This window comes from Rhinolophus ferrumequinum, chromosome 9, assembly GCF_004115265.2.
Source record: "Rhinolophus ferrumequinum isolate MPI-CBG mRhiFer1 chromosome 9, mRhiFer1_v1.p, whole genome shotgun sequence".
Classification (NCBI taxonomy): domain Eukaryota; kingdom Metazoa; phylum Chordata; class Mammalia; order Chiroptera; family Rhinolophidae; genus Rhinolophus; species Rhinolophus ferrumequinum.
Genome location: NC_046292.1, coordinates 32,304,911 through 32,321,175, shown reverse-complemented (window position 1 = coordinate 32,321,175; position 16,265 = coordinate 32,304,911). Strand labels below are relative to the sequence as shown.

At 46.2% G+C, this 16,265-nt stretch overlaps 1 protein-coding gene across 2 annotated transcripts; it reads right to left on the bottom strand.

Annotated features, from left to right (window-relative positions):
- Positions 1 to 1,069: 1,069 nt before the first annotated feature.
- Positions 1,070 to 10,056, bottom strand: AKR1A1 (aldo-keto reductase family 1 member A1). Of its 2 annotated transcripts, none has more exons than XM_033115816.1 (10): positions 9,792 to 10,056; positions 8,332 to 8,405; positions 6,132 to 6,221; positions 4,243 to 4,362; positions 3,920 to 4,071; positions 3,080 to 3,275; positions 2,565 to 2,764; positions 2,228 to 2,300; positions 1,866 to 1,952; positions 1,070 to 1,228 (listed from the first exon to the last, which is right to left on the bottom strand). In XM_033115816.1, the coding sequence occupies exons 3-10, from the start codon at positions 6,213 to 6,215 to the stop codon at positions 1,163 to 1,165; spliced, it is 978 nt and encodes a 325-aa protein (XP_032971707.1). In that variant the 5' UTR covers positions 6,216 to 6,221; positions 8,332 to 8,405; positions 9,792 to 10,056; the 3' UTR covers positions 1,070 to 1,162. The 2 variants fall into 2 exon arrangements, with proteins under 2 accessions (XP_032971707.1, XP_032971706.1); XM_033115815.1 differs by having other exon boundaries at positions 9,899 to 10,055.
- Positions 10,057 to 16,265: the final 6,209 nt, after the last annotated feature.

Genomic DNA, 16,265 nt, shown 5'->3' with positions numbered 1-16,265 from the left:
CGCACGACAATTACATTATCTATAAATCCCATTGTAAAAAACCCAAATCTTAACCCACTGTCCTAGGCCCTCTGTCACCAGACCACTAGATAATTCCAGCATTATTTCATGTCATTCCACCTCTGCTCACTTTCAGTTTGTCACACAAGCCTTCTTTAGGTTTTTCCAGAAGCTTCTTCCAGTTTCAAGGCTTTTCCCCCAAGCTACCTAATTTGCACAGAACACTATTCCGATTCTCATCTAATTAATCCCTATTCATCCTTCAGATCTACTGATTAAAACAGTAGTCTTCTCACTCTGCACTTTTTTATAGCACTTCTTCCAACTGTAATTAAACTAATTATGCAATTACTTTAAAGTCTGTCTCAAGTAGACTGTAAGGACTTATGTGTCTTAGTTATAGTTATATTCCCCAGAATTAGGCATTGTGCCTAACCTATATAAGTACCCAATAAATATTTGTTCAACGAAGAGCAGTTGTTTGACTGGAAAACTGAGTTTTGTGTGACTGGAGTTTAGAGGAATTTTCCTAAAACCTCAGTGGCCTCTGCTGGGACTATTAAGTACGTTAAGATAGGACCTTAGGTGCAGAGTGACAAGCCTTGGGGCTGACTCTGCCTCCTTTAGGTAGCCTATGCACAGACTATAGTGTCTAAGAGAAAAAGTCCATTCCCACCTTTCCTGATTTTGCAAGCTAAGTTTTTTTTTCCTCTTCATATTCCTAAGTCTAGGCACTGACCAGGGTAGGGGATGGGTGGGAACTCAAGACTCAGGCCCAGCAGTTCCATGAAACCACAGGACTCTCGCTGCCCTGATCTCAATACTGAGGTGACGAATTTTTGGCATTCTCAGTTAAGACTCTGGGACAGCATGCAGTGCTATGAGCTGCCACTAGATAGCGCCACTTCACTAACGTACCTAATTCAGGAAAGTTAGAAATGGAATTGAGCTCTATTCTGATTCCTACAGAACAAAGGTAAGTTTGGGCACAGAGCAGGTGGCACCCAGTATCCCTAAGGAAAATAGTTTCCATCCCAGGTCCGACCAGAAAAATAAGACAAGTAAGCAATGTAGATACTCCAATGACTTTATTAACTCCTTCTCTGGGGATGGCAGGACCTCCTAGCTGGAGAGCTGGAAAGGAAGCCAGGAAGCTGTGGTTTCAGTATGGGTCATTAAAGGGGAACAGAGGGTGCCCTCTATCTCTGGGGACCTTCTTCCCATCCACCTGGAAAGAGAGGCAGACATGACTCCATTAGGAGTTAATATTTCAAAGATACTGGGCATCTTTCCCCGAATCTTCCCAAACAACCTCACTTGTGTACAACATGATACCACACAGCACTGACAGGGCCCCGGCCACAGTATCCACAGCATTCCAACACCAAACCCAAGCCTGGTACATAGTTGACCCCGTCCCTACAAGTGTGCAGTCTCAGCCAGGATGAGGAACGATTTATTTCCCTATGTGCAACAGACTTCAACCTGACCTCAAATCCTCTATCAAGGTTGAAAATGCCTTCTAGGCTCCCCTCATTTATAATATTTATTGAGAGCTTGCTACATGTCAGGAACTGGGATCATTTTACAGATAGGAAGATGAGGCTTGAAGAAGTTAAACAATGTTTCAGCTTACAAGATACTGAGAAGCCAGACTGGGACTCATAGGCTATATACCTTTATCCCTGAGCCATACTACTTCCCCGAACTGAATAAAGAGAAAAGAGCCCATTGTGTCTAGACAGGAATCCTACCAATAACACCACTCTGCCTGTCCTCTGACTCGCAAGGCTGAGGCCAGACTTGGGCCAGAATTCTGCTCCAAATTTCACATTCCCTGACTCTGGGAGGTGATACATACTCACCGTAACCATGGGCTCAATGAGTCGCCAGTTTTTATTAAGGGCATCTATCTGCTTCATCTCTTCTGGGCTAAGGGTGAAGTCAAAAACCTGGGGATGGCGGGGTCGGGGGAGGAAGTGGCTGGTTAGCTCAGTTGGTTAGAGTGTGGTGCTGGTAGCACCAAGGTTGTCAGTTCAATCCCCTCATGGACCAAAGTGAGCCACACCCTCCTTAAAAAACAAAAACCTGGGAATGGGGCATGGGGGTCAGGAAAGCCAGCTTTGTGAGTGGAAGTTGGGGTTCCAGAACACTGCCTTAGCCAGGCAGTGTCGGGGCCAGACTATGTCCCAATGAGCTAAAGAAGCTAGGACCCGTCACCAAGTACCTGGATATTCTGAAGGATACGGGAAGGTGTGACACTCTTGGGGATGCAGATTACTTTCCGCTGGATCTGCCACCTAAGGTGTAGGATTGAGGGAGATGAGGAAGAGAAGTCAGTACTCATAAGCATTGTTTTGTCTTCCATGCAGCCTTCTCTAAGCTCCTGGAGACTCCGAGTCCCACTGGAATGGCAGACATGCTTTACAGTGACCTCCCCCTGGACCACATGGCAAGATTCTCGGCCTCATCCAGGCACTTGGGTAAGGAACCCCTAAACCCTTGCCTCCCAACCCAAGAGCCTTCTCCCTGACCTAACCTCCTTTCTCCAAGGTTGCCCGCACCTGAGCAAGATCTGTGCTGGGGACCGACCATGCTTTTCAGCTAGTGCCAGGACCACTGGATCCTCAAGCAGGACAGGTTCACCAGGATCGCGCCAAGCACGATCAGAGGAGCCCAGAGGGCTGTAAGCAGTCACCTCCAGGCCACGTGCTTGGCAGTGGGCAATCAGCTCATTCTGAACCAGGTAAGGGTGGCATTCCATCTGAGCCAAGAAACAACCAATCACCATGAGGTAGCCACACGTAGCTCGCCTGGCCACACACTCAGACATGCTGTCCTGGCCAACCCTGCACTGCTGACCCCCCACTTCCCCTCAGCCTGCTTTTCTCACTTTCTTTTCCATTGTCCATCTAATTCTCTTCCCACATTTCAATGTTCTTCTTTATGCAGAGGAATCCTGCACCAAAATTTCTGACAACTTGCTAGTCATCTCTATGAAGTAGACACACCATCTGCTCACTCATGCTTTTGCACACCTCCCTGCCCAAACCCAACTGATCTGCTCTGCTGTGCTCACCTGCAGGACAGCTGGACGCACAGAGGCCACACTGAGCACATCATCAATCTGCCGACTGCTGAAGTTGGACAGGCCCAGTGCCCGCACCAGCCCCTTTGCCACCAGTGCCTCCAGAGCCTTCCAGGTCTCCTTGTAGTGGGTGAAGTCATAGCGCATAGTCCCATCGGCATTCTTAGGGAAAGGGTTATCCCCTCGTCTGAGAGAAAGACAACCCCCCAAAAGAGTTAGCACAAATGCCAGACTTCTGCCTTATCTGCCTATCCAGCCACTCTATACCCCATACTCCAAGCCCAGAAAGGGCAAAGGGCCACGAATGAGAAACAAGCATGGTTTTTCACCCTTCCAGATCATGACTCAGGTGTTAACTCTAAATGGAATGACCATTTCCCCTCCTCTTCTTCCTAGACACAGATTGTATCTCCTCTCTTCAGGGAAGTCTTTCTTAACACCTTCCTCCTCAGGGAGTTGCATATTCTTGCAGCCTTCTTCCAGCACAGGGCACAGAGCTGATGGTAGGCTCCTCTCACACCCTCTGCAGGAGCTGATTCTTTACTGCAACCCCAGGGCATAGTTCAGCAGAAGCTAGTTCTTTCCAGAAAGGGAGCAGGAGGGACCATTCATGCATACCCTAGGAAACACACCATGTGAAGCTACACTCCTTCTTCTGTAGCTAAACTCTTGGCTGCTATAGCAGAAAAGGCTGAATTCCCACGGCAAGCTCCTTAGCTTGCCACACAGATGAATGTTCCTCTCCTGCTCTGCTACTGTGACTTCTGATAAGTTATTAACATGACTCCCCCCCACCCCGATATCCTGAATGAAGACCCTGGCAAAGCTCACTCAAAGGCATGAGGCCAGTGTATCAGGTACAAGTCCAAATACTCCAGCTGGAGGTCAGCCAGTGTCTTCCGGAGGGCAGGCTCCACATCCTCTGGGTGGTGCTTAGTATTCCACAGCTTAGAAGTTACAAACAGCTCCTCCCGAGAGACCACCTGGTACAGGGGGCAAGGCCCATAGTGAGAAGAGCCATGGGCACCCAGTTTCACCCACCCTCACCTCTGGGAGAGGAATTAGAAGGGAGCTGATGCTAGACGCCTCCAGCCAGGCCCCAGCCCCAGCCTCTGAGATCTCTCACCCCACCCCACTGTGGCCCCAGTCTTCACCTTGCCGGGCCCCACAGTTTCCTTCAGGGCCTCCCCAATCTCAGTCTCATTGCCGTAGACAGCAGCACAGTCAATGTGGCGGTAGCCTACACTCAGGGCATACTTCACAGCTGCTTTTACCTGCCAGGTGAGAGAAGCAAAGGTTTCAGTTCTGTTGGGCTGAACCAGAAACTGCCCTCCTAAGGGTCACTGACTGGGCGGGGGGGGGAGGATGAAAGTGGACAGGAATATACTACTGCAGTCATCCATGCAGTGGAGGTGAGAAGATGGAAGACGGTTCTAGTCTAGGGGAACAGAACCCTCTTCAGAGACCCCCAAACACTTTGTCCCCATCCCACTAACCTCCATGGTTCCTTCCTACCCAAGCAATCTCAGTAGGGCCCAGCAAAAAACCAGCAATATGTTCCCAGCTACACGTTACAAACATGTTCAGAAGATGGATGGATACACTGCAGAGGTCATGGAGATAGGTCCCCAGCCTTGAGGAGCTGGTTAGGGAAACATGATACACCGGTAAATAATTCCTAGGCTTCTTGGAGAGAAAGCCTTAGTGACATGTAGACCAAGCAAGCTCTGGGAGCTCAGGTGAGCAGAAGAGGTGAGAGGAGGAAAAAATTAAGGAAGGTGGAGAAGTGAGATGGAAGTTGGGCCTAGAGGCTCCATCAGGAGAGAAGAAAGCAGGCACAAAGTAGAAGTACAGGTCAATTTGCTAAAAACCCAACTAAAAACGTGGTATCAGAAGCAGAACCAGGTGCCAGGCCCTTGCCATTCAAGATCCCCATCTAGGTGCAGCTCTTAATATCCAGATGTACTTCCCCTTGACCCGACCCCTGCTGCTCCATGCCCATCTTGGCCCTGGCTCTGGCCTCCACTGCTGCCTTCGTCTAGCTCCTGGCCCTGGCTCTGGCCTCCACTGCTGCCTTCATCTAGCTCCTGGACTTATCCCAGGCTATGTCAGTGCCTGCCTGGAGCACAAAGACCCCTTCCTAGGGCTCTAGGGTCCTAGGAAGGTATAGGAAGGAAAGCAAAGGGAAAAAAGGCCGAGGTCATCCAACCACACCTCAAACACTAGTCAAAATCCCAGAGAGAAGAAGCTGCTTTCACTGCCCGAGAAGCGTCCCTCCCAAACTTAGTCCCCAAACTTTTGATTCAGATGTCCAAGAAAATATGACCAAGTGCTGGGAAGAGGCTCCTTGCCAGGTGGACGCTGAATCTCTAGCTGTGTCAACCCTAGGAAAGCAAGTCTCCATTCCCAGGCTCCCTGAGGCTGGAAGGGTCTACAGCAGAGGTCTTGCAGCAGCCTTTTGTTTTTTTCAGCCCTTGAGCTAAGAATGATTTTTATATTTTTAAATGGTTACATAAGTATTTTGCAACTTGTCCAGCAAAATCTAAATTATTAACCATCTGGTTCATTAAGAAAAAATTTGCTAATCCTTGGTCTATACACTTGACCTAGTTATTCTTCAAACCCTGACACCTACTGTTTGCCTACCTCTGGAATGAGACTAGTGAAAGAGGCCTAGCACTCACAGAGCCCAGTGGGACAGGAGACATGATCACAGCAGAGGGTGGTAAGTGCCATATTAGGGGTCAGCATAGGGGTCCCACAGCTGCCACAGCACTCAGTGCAAATCCAGTTATAGAAAAGGTTCCTTTCCATGCCCTTGGCCCTACTGACCCCCTCGGCCCCTCCTCTGAGTCAGCTGGGGAAGTCAAGGGCACACTGCTCGGCCATTCTTCCCTTGTTTCTTCCCATTGCCCTCCAGGCTCATCCCACTTTAAGTGAAGGATAGGGACGGGGTTGCTAAAGAACATGCAGGGTCTCGCAAATACTGCCTTTTCCCTAGCAGAGGTCCAAGAAGCCCGTCTTTTCTTCCCCCATCTCTCACCTGGCCAGGCTCACTCTTCCAGGTGCCCAGTCCAATCAGGGGCATCTTCTGCCCAGTGTGCAGGAGGACCCAGGAAGCTGCCATTGCCCCCTGAAACACAGATGGGAAGAGAATGGTGCAGGGATCAGTGCTACCCACTGGTTAAGACCCCTTCAGCTACCCACTGGTTAAGACTCCTGTAAAATATGGGTGGTAAAGTGGGCATAGAGATGACAGAATAAAAATGCGGTTTTGTGTATGTGCCCGTGAGCAGAAGCAGCTGAGACAGGGTGCTCAGAATTAACCAAAACCAGTAACTCCCGGATAAACACTAACTAGACAACCAGCCTGGCTGCCCCTCCTTCTACCAAGCTAAAGGTCTGTGTTAAAGAGCTCCAGTACCTAAAACAAAGGTGGGCTGGCTCTCCAGAAGTACCTAGTCTTGACTACAAAAGGTCTCAAGCCAGTGAGACCTCACAGGCAAAGGCCATTATGACACAAAGTGAGACTGAGGGACAAAACAGGCTCAGGAAAGCGTCACTTCTCTAAGGATGAAATGAACGTTCCCAGGAGGTTGTAAGAACTACCGAGATTCGCTGATATCCTCTCACAGAGGTCTCATCCACCGTGCTGCTAGGCCTGAAGGGGCTCTTACAAGAGAAGTATACCATTTTTTAGATGAAAAAACAAGCTTAGAGACATGAAGTTATTTGCCACAAATCAACAGCTAAGAAGTGGCAGAGTCAAGGATCCAAGGAGGAACTAATGGAAAAAGGCAAGAAACAGGCAGGTAAACAGACCTATAAAATACACGTGCCAGCAGCAGACACATGTACATGTGAGTGTCTTTAGTTGGTCTGTCATGGCTGCCTTGATGTCCCGAATCGATTCAAAACGTTTTCCTTTCATGGTCATTTTGACTTTGGGGAAGAGCCAGAAGTTGCACGGTGCCAGATCTGGTGAATAAGGTGGATGAGGGCACATTGTGATGTTTTTATTTGACAGAAATTGCAGAAGCGATGTGTGACATGGAGTGTTGTCATGACGGAGGATGAACTAAAGACACTCGCAAAAGAGGATTTCCAGAACTGCTTCAGAAAGTGGCAAGAATGATAGGATTAAGTGTGTTCAAAGCAAGGGGGAGTATTTTGAGGGGGATTAATGGCAATGTGTCTTTTACTGTAATAAAGTTTTTTTAATTTAAACATTCACCGTATCATTTAATCACACGTCGTATTCTTTGGTACAAAACTTACCAGGGATCAGGCAAGCATGTCTGGACTTCACAGGAGGAACCAGCCTGCCAGCTGCCCCTAGGGTCTATGGCTGGTTTCCTGAGCTTGATCCCCAAGAAAGTAATTTGTTGGCCTCTCCCAGATTTCCCAGCATACATGGGAGGGTTCTGAAATTACACCTGGGCTAAGAGCTGGAACAAAAATCTGGTCTAAGGGGAAAAGGAAGAAGAAACCTGATGCTCGCTTCTCCCTTTCTTTTGTATTGAAACTGGGGGCTGGGAATCTTAGAGAGAGGTAGGAAGACCTAAAAAAAATCTGTAAAGAACAAGAGATCCAAAGGAGGGAATAGAGGGGCCACAGCAGAAGCAATTTTTCTCTAGGACAGAAAGTCATTCTCTGCCAGCTCTTGACTTCCTCACCTTCAGCGTGAGGCAATGGCTTTCCAGCCCAGTGCTGCATTAATAGGCTTTGAGCTTATCAGCAACTGCCTAGCTGGAACTCTGGCAGCATTCAGAAACCCTGTTATCTTGGGAGAGATTCTAGAAGAGAAGCTGGATGTGTGGGGGAAGAGGTAGTAGCATCAGAACTCAGATTTTATTATATTATTCCCAAGCTGGCACCTAGGTTGTCATGGTTGCTCGCAGGTAGTGAAAGAATTCACAAGACAAAGTAGGACGAAACGAGGAGAAGATTTATTAAGTATGCTTAGAGTGGGCAGAGTGTAAGAGAGACAACTGCACTGATGAGAAGGTACGTGGGGGTTTTTCAAGCTACGTTTCTGAATACATCTATATAATAGCAGGGAGCTTTTTGGGGGATGGTTTTCTCAGAATTCAGTTGTGTATTGTCTGGCAACAACTGACATTGACTCAGGGCACAATATGCCCGGCTAGACTGCAACTGCAACCTGCTGGACCACAACCACAACCAGCCTGGGCCACAACCTTAATCCGCAACCACGACTGTTAACCTATGTTAATCCTTACCTGATCATAGGCTGCTTCTCACTGGGGCTCAGTCTTCTCAGAGTGCTCTACAGCTGCTACCTGAATGCAGGGAACTAGAAAACACAAGAAAAAAGAGGAAAACAGTGTTCCTATAAGCGTTCCCTGGCTGCACGGGCCTTTCCTCCCATAAATGTTGGTGTCCCTCAGGGTTGACCCCAATCCTACTTTCACTCCCTAGTCAAGTTCATGTCTTCAGTTATCACCTTGAGCACTGATTCTTCCCATCCCAGTTTTACATATTCAGCTCCCTCTGTGTGTCCTATAAGTATCTGAGACTTGACATGTCCAAAATTGTCAAATCCAGCTGCAGAGCACAGAGAAAATAGTTCAGGCTCTGGGGTTGTACAGACCTGGGTTTGAACCTCAGCCTTTGCCCCCCATTTTTAAGAGATACTACATCTAAAGCACTTTGCACAGTGTCTGACCCATGATCTTCTTTTTGTACACTCTATCTCACCAGGGATTCAAGGCCCTGGATAACAACCTTCAAAGCAAACCAGACAACATGTTCACAGTATAATCCACAGGGTCTTTAAACAGCATATTTCAGTTCATTTGAGGCATCTCTGAGTACTATCAGATTATGGTTTTGACAAGTGATGGGAAGGAAATATATCTTCTCCTGTACTTTTATGAAGTCAGCATGGAAAAACCACCATATACAGAGGGTGCCAAAAAATGCATACACATTTTAAGAAAGGAAAACTATATTAAAATTGTAATACTCAATATCTTCCGATAACAAAAGATGAATACTACAAGTCATATCTGACTTCTGCAATTACAAGAGGTGCTCAAAGTAGTTACCATCGGCATAATTTTAAGTTTTTTCCTTTCTTAAAATGTTTATACATTTTTTTGGCATCCTCTGTTTGTACTGGTGGCCAAGATTTAGTCTATTTGGCTGGGTTAAAAATCCTGTTAATACTAGTAAACATAAAAAAAGATACTGCTTGCTCTAAACTAATGTAAAACCTAAAACTGCAATAACACATACACTTCTTGATGTAGGTGAAAAAATTTTTTTAATATACTTCCTAAATCTTTTTCCAGTCCATTTGTATCTACCTCCGCTACCACTGCTCTAGCTCTGACCACCCCTACCTGAACCAGGGATCACTCTGCTTCCTGTGCGGCCCCTCGCCCCACAATCTATTCACTAAATCTGACCATGTGACTCCCAGGTTCAAACTCTTCCAGCAGTTCTCTCCCACACAGGATAAAGTCCAGACTCCTTAGCAATACCCTTCATAATCTGGCTCCCACTTTCCTCATTTTTCCACCTCTTCATTTCAGACTCCATGTTTGAGACTTTGCAGAAGCAGCCACTACACTAACTTGACTCCACGCCTCTGCACACTTTCCTTCCCCCAGTCCCACCCTTGCCTGGCTAACTGCTGCTCATCCTTCAGCTAGCATTTTAAACTTCTGGCTTCTACCGTGTACTGATAAGAGCGCTCTCTATCCCGGGGCGAACAGTTCAGTAGTGAAGGATCACAGCCATCTCCTCTGCAAGGAAGGTGGGGCAGTAGCAGGAGAAACTCACCTCCGCCCGAGCACAGAGCGTGAACAGGATAGTGTGATCTCGGCTCAGTTCTGCTGCTAGCGACCCAATGAGCATCAGCTTCCGGGATTGAGCTGCAAGGAAGTTGGCCTGATGGTGGAGGCAGGGACCACGTTTAAGTCTGGCAGTGAGGAGGAAGCCCCTCCTGGAGGAGGGGCGAACGCCGGCCATTCAGCCTCACGCTCAGGGGTGGACCCCGCTCCTGCCCCGGAGAAGGAGCTTTGGGGAGGAAGTCAGAGATGGGAGGCTGCACCATCTCCTTCTCTAGGAGCTGTTGGTCGGATTGGCTGGAGTTTAGACACAGTTGACCGCGCGGTGTAGAGGACTCGCGGGCCGAGTGAAGCGTGAGCCGCGGGTCACGTGGCGGATCCTAGGAGCTAGACCAGGCAGCGCCTCTGCTGGCCCACATTGCATTCGTGCCGGAGCGATGCCGCTCTTGGCCACTCGAACTCCTCCTGCGGGAGGAAGAAGGGTTCCAAATGCCATGTTGCAGGTTCGTCTGGTGTCGGTTCTCCCTCCGGATTCACTAACCCAAGCTCTTGCTCCATTTTCCCTTACAGTCTGGTTGGATGGGTTCCCACAATATACCTAAGCTGGGTCGTTATTTGGTCAGGTAAAATGAGGCCCAGAGAGCAGCCGCAACACAAAGATCAACCATAACAAGGAAGACAGCAGGTCTCTAGACTCCAAGAGATAGAAAGTTCGTCGTTTCTGTATATGGACTGTGGACCCTGGCCATTCATTTATGTGCCAGGCACTGCTAGACTGTGTGATTTTATTGACTCTAAACAACAACCCTGGAAGAATTTCTCAGCCCTGCCACACTGAGCATTTCAGCATTTGGCAGAAGTTTCTAGAATCAGAGAGGAATGTAATCAGGTCGGAGGGATGAGGAAATGCCCACTTCTCAAGTCTCTGAGTCTATCTCTGGGCTATCCCAGTGTTTTACTTGCTGGTACTTCCTGCTTACTCTAGGTTGGGCTATCTGAGCTGGAAACCAAGAACAAAAAAACAAAGTTCAGGTACCCAGGGGACCCATATGCAAATCTGAGCAATAAAGGGGACTAATTTTCCCAAAAAGAGTGAGAAACCGGCCTGGGTAGATACTTGGAGTGGCCCTGGCCTTATGCACAGAGGCATTACTCTCCTTCTCAGCCATTTGAATACTGTAGTCCAATTCAAGAGTCTGCTGTACTGTGCGATCGACTTCCTCATCCTTTTGGTTCCCCTCCTTTCTTCCAAGGAGGTGATGATTCCGCTGTACCATACTTCACTGTGGATTATGATTGTGTGCTTTATCCTGTCTTTCCTATAGGATTGGGACCCCTCTTCAAGGCCAGAGACTGAATTAGGAAACATGGTTTAGCTACCATTTTTAATAGGAAAACAATAGCTAATGTTCATTGGACTCTTACTAAATGCATCAGGCACTGTACTGAATATTTCATAGAAATTGCCTTATTTAATTTTCATAACAACCATAGGAGTAGGGACCATTATTATCCCCCTTTTGCAGTTGAAAAAAGAGCCTAAATGACTTGTGCAGGGTCACACAGTAAATGAAACTACAACCTACATCTCTGACTCCAAAGTCCATACTTTTCCTGGATAACACTGCCTCTCCTAGTGGGTTGTTGATCTGTATGGATGTAACCCTGGTGCCAAGAATGATGTTTGGCTCATACAAAGGGCTCAATGAGCAAATGTCTGAAAATTGTGTTTACATATGTTCCAAGCACTCAAAGGAGGAACAAAGTAGTAGGGAAGACGTGAATAGAGTCAGGCTTCAGTCGGTCAGTAATTCTCAGGAGTACCACCTATGGAAAGCATACACCCTGAGGCACTGGTACAGGTGCCATCTGCTGGAGATAAAAGTGAGCTAGGTTGGGTACACAATTTCCCAACAATTATTATTCTGTCTTTCTTGCTGTAGGAGATTTGTATGATGCATCAACCTGCCAGATCTAACACAGATATAGAAATCAGTAACGCACAGTATTAGTCATGTTCTACAGTGGCTCTCAGTTTTGCTGTCCCAGGACTTTGTGCACTCCTCAGCAAGCTGCTTGGCTGTGTGCAGCTGCAATCTGCAAGAGTGACGGAGTTAAGGTCTTCGGGGGAAACCCTCAAAAAAATCGAGGGACACACATCTGTGGGTGAACGCCCCAGTTTCCCCAGCTTCCGCTAGGACAAGTCTGAAGTGTGGTTTTCATAGTTTTTCAGAGGATTCCCTAGGTGGATTAGCCCCCTGCAACTAGCAACAGCAACTGGACCTGGAGCTGAGCTGCGCCCTCCACAACTAAGACTGAAAGGACAACAATTTGAAGCTAAATGGCACCCTCCACAACTAAGATTGAAAAGACAACAACTTGACTTGGAAAAAAGTCCTGGAAGTCCACACTGTTCCCCAATAAATTCCTGTTCCCCTTCCCCAATAATAAAAAAAAAAGTTATTAAAAAAAGAAGTTAGATAGTAGTTATACAGTGCCAAGAATGTCAGGCTGGGGGACTGGGAATCTCACAGCCCTGAACCTCCAACCTGGGTTCTCCAATCTACCCACCTAGATTGATTGTGAATTAACCAGGATAGTTGTTTGGATACAATTGTGCTTAAATCCTTACTGTGCCCCTTAGTAGCTGTGACCTTTGGTAAGTGTCCTCATCTGTGAAACAGAGATTGTAATACCTGCCTTGCTGAGATGTTTTTGGATTTGTTAAAAATAAAGGAAACCTCATTTAAAATGGAGTCGGCAAGCCCTGAAGGGGGAGTCCTTATGCACTGCCACTTATACCCCAAACAGGAGGACATACCACAGCAGGAGGAAGAATTTCTCTCCCAGCAAAACTCCTCCACCTTTGGTAGTCATCACCTAAACCTCTTTAGCTAGTTGCCTTCAGATTTGGGCTCTTGGTTATAGCACAGTAAATTGCCACATTCATTCAAAGAGAAGCCTTAGCTCTTTCGAAACAGCTACTCCCAGCTTTCTCCTTCCTCTATAACAGCAAACCCCTCTCCTCTGTTCTTTGGACTTGCCTAGGTTTTGCCATAGTTTGCTTGTCCCAAATTGAAACTCCTCTGCTATTTCAGAATAAATCCATTTTGCTGGTAAAATAACTGGCTCTTTGTCTTTTTTTTAAAGGTCAACAGATTAAATGAAACGATAGATGTAAAGTGTCTGGAAATACATAGCAGAGACTTTGTGAATGGTAGTGGCTGTTACTTGTATTCAGAATAAACTGCTGCAAGCTTGGCTGGGGGAGAACTATCCCTTTTCCACCCAGTGAAGCTGCTGAAACTGCTCCTCAGACCTGAGAGACAGCAGGACTTTTGAATAGAGGAGTATTCTGCAGAAGGACTGCACTCTCTTCTCTCTCTCTGTCTCTCTCTCATACTCACACAAGTGTGTCCACACACATATTTATGTAGAGCTCCAGGTGTTGGTATAGAAACTACCATGTTTCCCTGAAAATAAGACCTAACCAGGCAATCAGCTCTAATGTGTCTTTTGGAGGAAAAATTAATATAAGACACAGTCTTATTTTACTTTAATATAAGACCAGGTATGATATAATATAATATAATATAATACCCGGTCTTATATTAATTTTTGCTTCAAGAGACATTAGAGTTGACGGTCTGGCTAGGTCTTATTTTCAGGGAAACAGGATATAACTATGTCAGGGCCAAAATCACACTCACAAAGATCAATGCTGCAGCAAAATAGTGGTGAGGAGTCTGCAGTCAACTGAAACCATTGGTCTGGGTCTGGAAAGGGGAGGGGAAGAGGATGGAGTGATGTGGGCAGGGCTGGCAAGGCAGAACCACAGCAGGAAGCAGACAGCCTGTCATATGGCAGTGTGGATTTCCCCTGTGAAATTCACTTCCCAATTTTGCATCCTTCCATTGCACATCACCCACTCTGTGCTAAAAGTGGGTAGAAGTGATTGATTTATTCATTCAATTGACAAACATTTAATGATACCTACTGTGTGCCAGGAATTTTCTGGAAGGATAAACAGTTGTTGATCAGACAGTTAAAGGTAGCTGGGAAGGGCAGTCTGGACAGAGGAATGGTCTAGCAAATCTGGAACAGGAAGAAATGCTTCTCTCCCTGACTCCACCTTAATCCTCGCCTGCATTTTTATAGATATGCTAATTGACCAGAGGAGTTCTGCCTGAGACTTGAATTAAATTTTGGTCTTGACCAACTGGAGACAAAGAGATTTGGAGATTTCTCTGCTCTTCCTTGGATTCCACCTCTTGCCCTACCCATTCTCCCTTCCTGAATTCTGGGCTCTCTTAGGATGCATTTGAGAAAACTGGAAATCTCCCCTCATCTTGTTTTGGTGCAATTTCGATAAATAAAACCTGTCCTTATTCCAAACTCTGATCTATTGAATATTAAATATTTGATGTACTGAGCACACGGGCCTTGTGGCTACAACAAAGCTGTGGACGAATGAAGAAAGATATATGTTCCAGGAATTACATGAGGTTTGATAAGAAGGGAGCATAGAATTCCTGGGAGAAAATTGGGAGATGAAACTGGAAAGGTAGGATGAGGCCAGTTCATAAAGAGCCTTAGATGTCACTTTAAAATGTCTGGATAATTGAGTAACCATTTGGGGGAAATAAAGTTAGACACAAAAGTAGATTTCAGAAGATTAAAAGATTTGAATATTAAATAAGTAAATAAGTAAATAAACACAAATGAAACTATTTGTGTAATCTTGGGGTGGAGAAGGCCTGTCTTAATTTTACAATCAAAGTTATACGGTATAAAGGAAAATATTGACAGTTTTCACTACATAAAAGTGAAAATTGTGCAGCAAAAGTCAGCATAAGCAAGATTAAAAGACATGACAAAGTAGAAAAAAGTTTATAATAATTAATGGTCGAAGGATTCAAATATTACTTTGCAAAGAACTGCTATAAAATCAGTAAGACAAAGATGTATTTCAATAAAAAAAATAGACAAAGTTCTTAACAGGTCAGTTCTCAAGAGAAGGAAGAAAAATAGCTATAAAAAGGTTATTCAAACACACTAATGAAAGAAACACAAATCACTTTCGCATTCGATTTGATCCAGGCCAAAGGAAAGGGCTTCTCACTATAAAAACTCTCCTTTTCCGTAGTGTTATAGCTTTGTAGCCCCTTGTTATAATCATTTTTCAAATCAGTTTCTTAATCGTAAACAATAGATTGTTTTTAACCCGAATCATAGAAATCTCCTACCCCCTGCTTTACATAATTACCCTAAAGCTTGTCTATTGACTGTGGTCATTGTAGCATAGCTTCTCTCCAGGCCTAGCTCCCAGGTGAACAATGACTAAATGACCATTTAAACCACAAGAAACACCAGTTAAACCACAGGCTCCGTGAAGCTGAACAAATATTTCATCACACAGTCACCCTGCATCTATGGCTCTGAGTCCTGCTTCTTGGGCCAACACTTTTAACTCTATTAACTATAATCTGTCTCTCCTCATCTAGGGACCCCCAAGTGATACCCCAACAAGACTTCCAGTACCTCACCACCAAAGAGGTCAACATGGTCCTCTAGGCGGATCTCAAGACACCTTCCCTCATCTAAGATCAGATAGGGCGAGAGTCCCGTGAATCCCCAATAGGTAGGGACAACGGCCACATTCAGCAGGAAGCAGACACAGAAGAAATCTCCTGTCCCTCAACTTCCCATAGAGATTTATGGGGATCATGTCTCTCAAGGGGGACATAAGGCAGGCAGTTAGAGACAGGAATTGGGTCTCCGAGATGCCTGGATACGTCAGGTAACATTCCTGCAAGTCTAACATAGTCTATGGCAAATGACCACCCAAAAGACTTCCCCTCTCTGCCCAAACTTGCCCTTGTTTACCATAACCATTAGCCATTATCAATCACAGGTATCAGTCAAGCAGCCCCACAATTATAGAGGAGAAAGAAATAAAAATTCCAAGTCCTTGCCAGTCAGCGCCTTTTGAGCCACTCTGTTGCTCAGGCCTGTTCCTATCTCTTTGGAGTGTATTTTTGTTACGGGAAAGGGGGGCTGGGCTTGGCTTCTGCACTGAGGGGGTTAAACCCAGCAGTGCCCTGACTAGCTTCCCACACCAGGGATTGAACATGGGCCTTGGGGAGGAGAATTGGGAATTTTAACCACTACGTTCCTGGCGGTTGGGCCCTCCTTGGCATGGTGTCCAGGTTCTTGGCATCTAGAGCAAAGAATTGAATGAGACACAGAGGTAAGTGGTAAGAGAGAAGTTTATTAGAAGAGATAGTACACTCCAAAGAATTAAGAGCAGGCCGAGCACTAAGAAAAGCAGCTCAAGGCTCAGGGCTCAACGTGAAATT

What these genes read in the sequence shown, in the direction of transcription:
- AKR1A1 (XM_033115816.1), bottom strand. Translation starts at nt 6,215, where the DNA reads ATGGCAGCTTCCTGGGTCCTCCTGCACACTGGGCAGAAGATGCCCCTG. An exon ending in CACTGGCCTCATGCCTTTGA is followed by an intron (nt 3,276 to 3,919) that starts GTGAGCTTTGCC and finishes TCTTTCTCTCAG; the next exon opens with ACGAGGGGATAACCCTTTCC. An exon ending in GTATCCTTCAGAATATCCAG is followed by an intron (nt 1,953 to 2,227) that starts GTACTTGGTGAC and finishes CGCCATCCCCAG; the next exon opens with GTTTTTGACTTCACCCTTAG.